The 10430-nt window shown below is 36.3% G+C and overlaps 2 protein-coding genes across 2 annotated transcripts; one reads left to right on the forward strand and one right to left on the reverse strand.

The window, feature by feature from the left end:
- Positions 1-850: 850 nt before the first annotated feature.
- On the forward strand, positions 851-7698 carry fbxw9 (F-box and WD repeat domain containing 9). The gene is made up of 7 exons (XM_023270835.3): positions 851-1465; positions 2007-2145; positions 2963-3989; positions 4756-4904; positions 5007-5210; positions 5282-5347; positions 6721-7698. Exons 1-7 carry the CDS (start codon positions 1356-1358, stop codon positions 6793-6795), a joined length of 1770 nt encoding a protein of 589 aa, XP_023126603.2. The 5' UTR covers positions 851-1355; the 3' UTR covers positions 6796-7698.
- A 72-nt stretch (positions 7699-7770) lies between these two features.
- Positions 7771-9543, reverse strand: LOC111568942 (guanine nucleotide-binding protein G(I)/G(S)/G(O) subunit gamma-7-like). Its single transcript, XM_055005500.1, has 2 exons — positions 9130-9543; positions 7771-7908 (listed from the first exon to the last, which is right to left on the reverse strand). The coding sequence occupies exons 1-2, from the start codon at positions 9223-9225 to the stop codon at positions 7783-7785; spliced, it is 222 nt and encodes a 73-aa protein (XP_054861475.1). The 5' UTR covers positions 9226-9543; the 3' UTR covers positions 7771-7782.
- Positions 9544-10430: the final 887 nt, after the last annotated feature.

Raw genomic sequence — 10430 nt, forward strand, 5'->3', positions numbered from 1 at the left:
ATGACAGAGTAAGACAGATAATTATCATATAAAGACACAAAATGACGAGACACACAAAATAACTACAAAAATGCACAAAATGACCACAAAAGGACCTAAAATGACCAAAATAGAAAGAAAATGAGCAGGTCATGTGATTTGGAATTGACACAGATCCTTGAGAGGTGTTTTTCTAATGGGCAACTTAGTTGAAAGTGATTTCTCGAACACTGATGCAATTTGTTATTTTCCATCTAAAATTTGATATATTGTCAGAAAAGAAATATCTGTCATGATTACCTCAACTTAATAAAAAGAACACAATCAAAACTGCTTTTGAATAAGCTCATTTTATTATTGTTTAGCTAATTAGAAGGTGGTTGTTATTAAATTCTGATGGTTATTTAGTTGAGATTTTTGTGATATCCATTCATTTGTTATTAATAAGTGATTGTTTCCATAATAAATAATTATGGAATTTGTAAAGACATGATCATAATGAACATAAGAAAGGTTTTTTTTTTTGTTTTTTTTACTTTTTAGAAAAATGTATGCAAGATATATCCCATGGAATTCAAAAGTCCCTCAGTTATATATTGACCCAGGAATATTTGACACATAGCATTCAGTTGTTTTCTGAGCTCATCATTCAGTGTTTGTGGGAAAATTAAGGTTTGAATTACATTTAAGATGGAAAATGTGACCCCAGGAATATTACTATTATTGTTATTATTGACACTAGTTATAATATAATAATAAAATATAAATAATAGTAATTATTAATAGCATTATTATTAATAATGATGATAAAAATTAAATAAAAAATAAAGTAACGGAATGATTTATGACGACATCTCTCGACACCGGAAGTACTATTTTGAATGTTTTCCTGTACTTTGCGCTGCTGATAGAAGACAAACAGCAGTTGGTTTTGCTGAATTACTTCAGTCTTATTTAGTTTTTATATAATAGTGGCCTCAGCTCTCTTAGCTTGGCTCTGGCGACAGTTTTTAACCCGTGGCTAGCGTTGTGAAAGCTCGTTATTAGCATCTTAAAGCTAACGCTAACCTGCTGAAGTTACCTCAGACATTTCCTGTTTTTTCTCTGAATGTATTTTTAACAGACAGAAGCTGAATTCACAGCTTATTCTGAGAAACCGAAATAAATGAAAGGCGTCATACTCGAGGCAAGTGGCTAAATCTTTCTTAAAGTAATGTACCTGTGGATCTGAACCGATGGAAGTGAAGCTAAGCTAAGAGCTAACATTTTGTCATTTTTAAAAATGAATTCAAACCTTCACTACACATTTAGAGGTTAGTGCGATGCTGGCTTTCAGTGCATGAGGTCTCGGTGTTGTGTTGGGAGGGGAAGAGGTGATGTCTGAGGTCAGGGTTGACCTGAATGAGCCGGAGACAGAAGCTGATGGAGACCAGACTGGATCTTCTCCTGACCAGAGCAGTGAAGCTTCCAGACTCAACCTGCAGGGGTGAGAAGGTTTTCTGGACTTTTACCTTCAAACACCTGGCTGTTCATGTCACTGCACATCATGAGACACAAAAATATAAAAGCAGCGTACACATGGTGTTGTTTTCTGACTCAGAACAAGTTAAAAATCCCCTTTCTGCAGCTGCAATTGGAAAAAAGTTTAAATTCAGACATTTAAGCAAAAATTTGAAACTATAGAGTTAATTCACACCCTCATCGGGGGTATAAATGATCATTGCTGCTATAATCCGCCATATTTACGTCTATTGCTGCCTAAGTAGATGTTCATTAATGTGCATTGTCCCTACCAAATAAATAAATAAACATTGTGTGACCAGTACACAGACATTCCTACAAGCAGTTACTATACAACACCTTAAAATGTGACATGATTCGCAGATGACAAGTGAAAGATGAGAACAACTTTTTAGGGCTGTAGCCGGGACCCAACACCACCGTCCAGTTTAATTTAATAAAATCTTACACCTGTTTTTAACATGTGTAAGATAACTGAGCCTCATCGGTCTTCGTATTCCTTCCAGGCTGCTTCCTGCTTCCTCTGCAGATGTTAGTCCTTCGCCTTCTGCTGAGCCGAGCGGCTTGCTGTCGTTGCCGTGGGAGATCTTAACCCACATCGCCTCACACCTCCCAGCTCAGTGTGTCATCACTGTGCTGCCAAAGGTGAGTTACAGGTGTTTTCTGGGGCCATTTTTTCCATAGAAAGCCTATAAAGATGTCACATCATCATCTAATCTTCTTGCCCACTTGTGTTGCCTTGCTAACTCGATGACTAAATCATAATTATTGGATTTCTGTCTTTCACTGCACACAGGAATCAGTGGCTTTCTGGAATACACAAAGAAACATGAATAAATTTCCACATTTACACTACTGTTCAAAAGTGTAGGATCAGCTAATATAGAGCAACATTACCTCATTTAGAGCAACTTTAGTTCATGTACACTACCATTCAAAAATTTGAAATCACTTAGAAATGTCCTTATTTTTGAAAGAAAAGCATTTAAAAAAAAAAAAATGAAGATAACATTAAATGAATGATAAATCCAGTGTAGACATTGTTAATGTGGTAAATGACTCTTCTAGCTGGAAACAGCTGATTTTTAATGGAATATCTCCATAGAGGTACAGAGGAACATTTCCAGCAACCATCACTCCTGTGTTCTAATGCTACATTGTGTTAGCTAATGGTGTTGAAAGGCTCATTGATGATTAGAAAACCCTTGTGCAGTTATGTTAGCACATGGATAAAAGTGGGAGTTTTCATGGAAAACATGGAATTTTCTGGATGACCCCAAACTTTGTGTTCTTGAAGTCTAGCAGAAATGTTGGATGTGTTAACTTCTTCATACAACATTTGAAAAGACATTTTTAATCCTTATATTCTTCTTACTAGTAAGCAGTCCTTGCATTGGCTTCTTTTGTTGCTGCGTTTCATATTGAGAATTTGATTTAAGATAAAACATTGGTCTCTCTTTAGGTCTGTCATGCACTCAGTGATGTGGGTAATGACAGCACCGCCTGTCAGCTCCGGGCTCAGAGACTCATCGGACCAAGAGCCTCCTTCCCAGTGGGACCAAGGCAGGGCTTTGATTGGCCGACTGCTTGCCTGGAGTTAGAGCAGCTGATAACCTGCTGGACTCGAGAAGCAGATCGTGTAGCTAAACAGAAGCGAGAAGGTGAGGAGGAGCAGGAGGAAGCGAGGCGGCAGCAGAGGGGAGGAAGAGATGCTGGAGCAGTTGCAGGAGGACAGGAAGACGACGGAGAGGATGAGGTGGAAGGGGTGGGAGTTCCAGCGCAGGAGGTGGCTTATGGTGTTGATGAAGAGATGGAGATGGCAATAGAAGGTGAGGACGGGGAAATACAGCCAGTCCAAGGCGAGGACCAACTAGCAAGACTGAGAGAAGAGTTGGAAGACAGACTGGAGGATGACGCAGCAGCACTAATGGATGGAGAACAAAGGGACCCCAGGAGGGTTTTCCCGGCTGATGAGCTGCAAGAAGCAATTCTTAATCACCAGCAGGACCTGGGAGAACCTGGGAATCTGGGTAACGGAGGACAGATAGAGGTGATGCAGCATCAGTCCCCCAGAAGCCCCAGCCCTCCCCCAGCACTTGAGTGCATCACGCTACCTTCAGCCCACATCGCCCAGACCAACTCGGTCCTGTTCCTGGGAGGGGAGGGGAAGGTGTGCGCCACCGCGTCCAGAGACTGGAACGTGAAGCTGTGGGATCTGCAGGCAGGAACTAACGGAGCGCTCCTGTACACGCTGGGAGGGCAGGGGAACTTCAGCACCCATCGGGGCTGGGTCTGGTGCCTGGCGTCCCGGGGGCCCCTGCTGGCCTCGGGGGGCTTCGACAGCACCGTGAGGCTGTGGGACCTCCAGGCCGGCGGTGCAGAGAGAGGCCTGATCCGAGCTGGAGCTGCTGTCCTCTGCTTGTCCTGTCAGTCGGACGTGTTACTGGCTGGAACCTTCGACAAGAGGGTCAGCATGTATGACCCCAGAGGTGAGGGGACACGTAGCTCTTTAAAGTTTAGCGGCTCAGAAAGCATCACATGGAAGTTAAAGTTTTCTAAATGTTGCTCCATATTAGTTAAAGTTGCTCTATATTAGTTACAGTTGCTCTAAAGGAGCTACAGTTGCTCAAAAATTAGTTAAAGTTGCTCTGTAATAATTAAAGTTGTTCTATATTAATTAAAGTTACTCTTAATGAGTTAAAGTTGCTCTATATTAGTTACAGTTGCTCTAAAGGAGTTACAGTTGCTCAAAAATGAGCTAAAATTGCTCTAAAGGAGTCAAAGTTGCTCTGTAATAGTAAAAGTTCTTCTACATTAAAGTTGATCTACATTAGTTAAAGTTGCTCTAAAGGAGCTAAAATTGCTCTATTTTATGTAAAGTTGCTGTTTCATGCTACAGAGAAATGTGTTTGGTGTGATTGAGAAAATTTAATTAATTAGTAACAGTAGATAAAGTTGCTCTATATTAGTTAAAAATTGCTCAAAAATGAGCTAAAATGGCTCTATATTCATTGAAGTTGCTCTATATTAGCTAAAGTTGCTCTAAAATCAGTTGAAGTTGCTCCATATTATTTAAAGTTGCTCTACATTAATTGAAGTTGCTCTGTATTTGTTAAAGTTGCTCTAAATGAGTTCAAATTGACTTATTGAAATATATTTGTCAGAGTACTGATTTGTTTTATTGTCCTGGTTATTAAATTTTAAAGACGAATGACTGGACCATTGAGGCTGATTGTGTTTAAATTTCATCCACAGCTCCTGAGCCACTGATTAAAAGCCTCCGTCTCCATGGTAACGCTGTGATGTGCCTTGCAGCGGATGACAAATACATCATCTCTGGGAGTCAAGACTCCACCGTGGCCGTGTACGACCGCAGGGCAGGCAGAGGCTTGAAGAAACTCCGGGTAGATGCAGAAACAAACACACAGTTCCTTTAGCAGTTTATGTTTATGTCCAGATACAGAATGCTCACCTGTACCTGTTCGAACCAATCCTTGTCTTTGTAGCTGAGCTCCTACCTGATGTCCATGAGCTACAGCGGCAGTGAAATCTGGGGCGGAGACAGCAGCGGGATGCTCCACTCCTTCTCCATGCAGGCGGGAACCTTCAAGCCCCTGTCCCAGTTTGACGTGGGACACACAGCTCTGATCACCGGCATACAGAAGACCCCCGGAAGCCTCTACACCTGCTCATCCGATTGGACCATCAAGGTAGGCGGAGTCACTTTCAGCTCATTCAGCTGCAGCCGGATGTCACTCATCATTTCTGCTCTGTTCTGCAGGTTCACATTCCCTGTTCGCCTCCGAGGACGTTGTGCACCCTGCAGTACCAAGCTGCCGTTCACGGGGTTAGTGCTGCACTTTATGTCACTCTTATTTCATGAACAGTTAACTGCAGTTTTAAACATTTCCCCCATTTAGTTCAATTAGAGACAGTAACTGGCAAAATCATGTGGGAAACATATTAATTTACATGTAAAACCCTAAAACAACAGGCCAAAACTGTAAATAATGTTTGGCAATTTGTTCTTTTACAATATTTAACTGTAAAATTAGTAATAAATAGCAAGTTTTTCTGTATTTTTGGTAGTAAAAGAGAAATTTACTAATATTTTCCACTGTAAAAAAATAAAAATTAAAGATTCAAAAATAGTGAATTTATTTTACAGACTTTCCCAGCTTTGTACAGATATCATGTAAAAAAAAAAAGGGAAAATAACTGTAAATTAGTACTTTTGCAAATAGTAATTCGATCTTTTACAATATTTTACTGTAAAATTACACAGTTTTTCTTTATTTTAATTAGCAAAAAAAGAAACTTACAAAGATATATTAAAGATTTAAAAATAATACAATAAAATAATAATAATAATAAAGGCAAAAAACTGTAAGTAATATCAGTATTTTTGGGAATAATCATTTGTTCTTTTACAATGTGTGACCATAAAAATGTGCTTTTCTGTATTTTAATTTGCAAAAAAAATATTTTGCATATATTTGCAAATATATTTTTAATAAAGTTAAAATGTATATTGAGGATTGAAAAATAAATGTTATTTTAGAAACTTTCCCTGTTTTGCTATGAAAAGAAATTACTAATAATATCCTTTAAAATCACATAAAAAAGTATTAATTTGTACTGTAAATAATATCCACATCAAATCTCTTTATTTTTACAAATGTTCAATTTTTATTTTGCAATATTTTGCTTTAAAATGAAACATTATTTCTAAATTTTGATTAGCAAAATTTTTTATTATTTTACAGATATTTGCAAATATTTTAAAGACAGTTAATAGATTGATGATAAATCCTGTTCATTTAAAATACCAACAATATCTAGTAAAATCAGAGCAAAAGAAAGTATTAATTAACAATATGTAAAATAAATCATTTTATGATGTGTGAACATAAAAGTGCAGTTTTTCTCTATTTTACTGGATTTAAATCAGCTGAAAATGTCATTATGTGCCACATTATATCAATAATAAAGATGAAAAATCTATTTTTATTGACAGTATTCTAGCTTTAATTTGATTTTAGTCACAGAAATATCAGTGAATAGAAATTGTAAAACTAATAAAGCTGAAGTCTATGCAAAGTTGTGATCTATTAATAACTTGTCAGCTGTTTGTGTTTTTTCTTTGCATTCAAAAATATTTTAAACTGATTAATCTGTTCTTCTCTGTGTCGTCGTCCTCCCTCATATTCCTCCTGTCAGCTGAGCGTGGAGGCTGGAGTCCTCGCCGTGGCCTCGGGTTGTGGAAGTGTGGAAATCTGGAGGCCCAGGAAATAAAAATGGGAAAAACCTGAAGACTACGCGACAACACCTGAAGCATCTCGACACCTGCTGACCTCACTGATTAAAATAAAAACCTGATTAAAGCTGCAACAGCGTTGGTCAAATCCTCGCATCCAAACATGTCCACCAGGTGGCGCTGCAACGGAGAGTGTGTTTCGGCTTGTCTGTATGTATGTTTCTGGTGAAGATGGGACTGTGATCATACATGTAAAGTTTGAGGCAGATTGGAGCATGCACAGGCCAGTTATGCATCACTTCCTGTTTCATGGTGGAACGTCAAAATTCTGCCGGCCGCCATTTTAACACCGTCAGACATTTGTGGATCGTTTTGATAACTTTTGATCACCCATGCCTGGTGGACATCCTGGCCAAATTTAAGCTGTCGGGGGTTACTCTGTGTGAGTTTACAGCTTTTGAAAATGTCCAAAAATTACCCAAAACCGTCCAAAATATGACACATAATTCAACATGGCCGACTTCCTGTTGGGTTTTGGGCATGGGTGTCCATGTCAGACCCTAAAAATGAACATCTCTGTTGTCCTGCAGGCTGGCCGGCCACATTGAGAGAGGTAGAAGAGGTAACATAAAGGTTTTGAACTGAAAATGTTGCTTCCAGTTGTTTAATTCAATGCTACTATTTAGTTTTCTTCTGTTGAAATTGTGACAGTGAGACATTTGTTTCCCAAACCCTCTGAAAGCTGTTTATTTATACACAACCATCACATCTACTCAACATCATCTCATTTGTATGTCTGAATATACCTCGTGTGCATTAGCTCTTACAATATTTATAGTGTGGATACCTCTGTAATCCTGAATCTATCAATCATTTACTTGACAGAAAAAACACTGAAAGACAGTTTCCATGGAAGATGCATTAAATGTAGTGAAACTCTAGTGTTTGGTGGATTATTGGTTGCGTTTGTAGACGGTTTGTGGCTTCAGTCTCAGACAGAAGTTGGTCTTTTCTGCTGAGACGTGTCAGAGCAGCACACAGGTCTTCTTGTCTTTGAAAGGGTTGGACGAGGCAGCGATGCCAGTCAGCAGAGGGTCGCTTCGCCGGTGCTCCTGACAGTACTGGACTAAATCTGCTGCTGTGAGCGAAATCTGCAGGGAAGAAAAGACCTTTCTAATGCACGAGTCTGAATAGAAACAATCAGATGTTAGTCCTAGTATGCAGAATGTCAGTTTATTCCATGCATCTGGAGTTAAAATCAACACAAATGGAGCAATCGCAGTATAAAATGACATAATTACTGCAGAAATGTCTCCTTAGCAAGGTAAATGCAATATTATGTTTACTCATGTTTACTTCAAAACAGTTGCTTTAGTGTTTCCACTGATTTATTTAATGTCGTAGAAGGAAAATATTTTTAAAATTTTAGCCTTTAATTACAAAAATAGGACTTCAATCTCAAAATACTGACTTTTTTTTCTCACAAATTTTGACTTGATTCTTGCAAAATTAAAAAATCTTGCAATTCTTGCCTGTTAAAAATAAAATTACACAGTTTTCTGTATTTTAATCAGAAAAAAATATAATTATTTTACAGGTATTTGCAAATATTTTAAAGAAAATTTTGTATATTAAGGTTTCAAAAATCATGTAAAAAATCAGACAGTTTGTAGTGGTTCCCTGTTTTGTTAAAAATGCAAATAATATCTTATAAAATCACAGAAAAAAGTATTAATTTACAAAAAGGGCCAAAACTGTAAATAATATTCACATCAAAAATCTTTATTTTTTTATAATTAGTAATTTGTTCTTTTACAGTGTTTGACCATGAAAGTTCTCTGTTTTACTGCATTTTAATTATCAAAGAATTTAATTATTTTACAGATATATTCAAATATTTTAAAGAAAGTTGTGTATATTAAGGTTTGAAAAATCCCCAAAAATTTAATGTCTTGCAATTCCTCCTTGTTTTGTTAAAAATACAAATAATATTTTGTAAAATCACATTAAAATTATTAATTTACTTGTTTAGTGTTAAAAGAAAGGCCCCAAACTAAAAATAATATTCACATCAAAAATCTTTTTTTAATAAATGCTAATTCTTTCTTTCACAATGTGTGATCATAAAATGTGTCTGTTTTACTGCATTTGATTAGTAAAAAATTGCGCTATTTTACAGATATTTACAAATATTTCAAAGAAAGTTATGCATAATTACTTTGAAAAATGGTTAAAACAAATTAATGTTATTTTACAGCATTTCTGTTATGTTAAAGATACAGATAATATCACAGCAGAAATGATTATGAATAACTCATTTACAAATTGCCGTTGTATATTTAGTTATTCTGCAGGTTCAGGTCCTTCCATACCTTGAATCTCTCCATGTTCGCCTCCACCCGGAGCTGATCCACCAGTTTCTGAGCCTGAATGATGCTGTTGCTGCTGCTGCACATCTTCCCTGACATCGCCTCCAGTGTGAAAACACACAACAGAGTCAACAGAGAGTCAACAGAAAGTCAACAGAAAGTCAACGTCCTGCAGCGAATTAAACGAGAAGCAGTTAACCTGATCCACGGAGCAGAGATTCTGCACAGAGAAGCTCCCGACTTCCCATTCTGACCTCTTTTTATTCACTGCTGGGGTCGGTTCAAAGCCTCTGTGATAGAAAAGGTCAAACGGAAATGTCACAAACTTCACTCATCGCTTCACAGCCGCTCTGATGGAAGGATTCAGTCCTTCAGGTGAGCCGTAAACTGACAATTATCTCTTTGTTTTTTTTCTCCTTTTTATTAACAGGCTTTGCAAAAGAGGAGATTTCCTGTTTTTCCTGCAAAAATAGAAAAGTTTGAGGTTATTATTTGGCTCAAAGTTTACAGAAATAAAAGTAAATACACTATTATGCTTACTCATACTTCCTTCAAAACAGTTGTTTTATTGTTTTCACTGATTTATCTAATGTAGACCGAAATAATTTTTTAAAATTTGAGCTTTTAATTACAAAACTAGGACTTAAATCTCAAAATATTTACTTTTTTCTCACAAATTTTGACTTAATTCTCCAAATATTATAGTTTTTTCCAGAAAAATGTGCACTTATTTTTTTTCTGAAAAATGCAACTTAATTTTTACAATAGACTTTTGTTTCCTTAAAATTGTCTGAAATATACAGTTAAATTTTTTTATATTTTTAAAAATTATTTATGTAAAAAATATGATCATTATTCCATAAATCTAGGATTTTTTCCTTCACATGATTTATTTAATGTTGCAGAAGGAAATTATTTTAAAATTGGAGCCTTTAATTACAAAAGTAGGACTTAAATCTCAAAATATCGACTTTTTTCTCACAAATTTTGACTTAATCTACCAAATATTGTACTTTTTTCCAAAAAAATGGGCAATCATTGTTTTCTTCTTAGAAATATAATTTAATTTTTACAATAAATGTATTTTTCCTGAAAAATGTCTGAAATTTACAGTTTAATTTTTCTGATATTGTGATATTTATGTTAAAATATGATGATTATTCCAAAAAATGTGCACTAAAATAAAAACAGCACATGAAACTGAATATTTCCATTTAGGATTTCATATATATAAAGCTTTCAAATAGCTTTTTTCCCCACACCTTAATAAGGTGTGGGAGAAAATTATTAGAAATGACAGAATT

This window comes from Amphiprion ocellaris, chromosome 19 (genome assembly GCF_022539595.1).
Source record: "Amphiprion ocellaris isolate individual 3 ecotype Okinawa chromosome 19, ASM2253959v1, whole genome shotgun sequence".
NCBI classification, from domain to species: Eukaryota; Metazoa; Chordata; class Actinopteri; family Pomacentridae; genus Amphiprion; species Amphiprion ocellaris.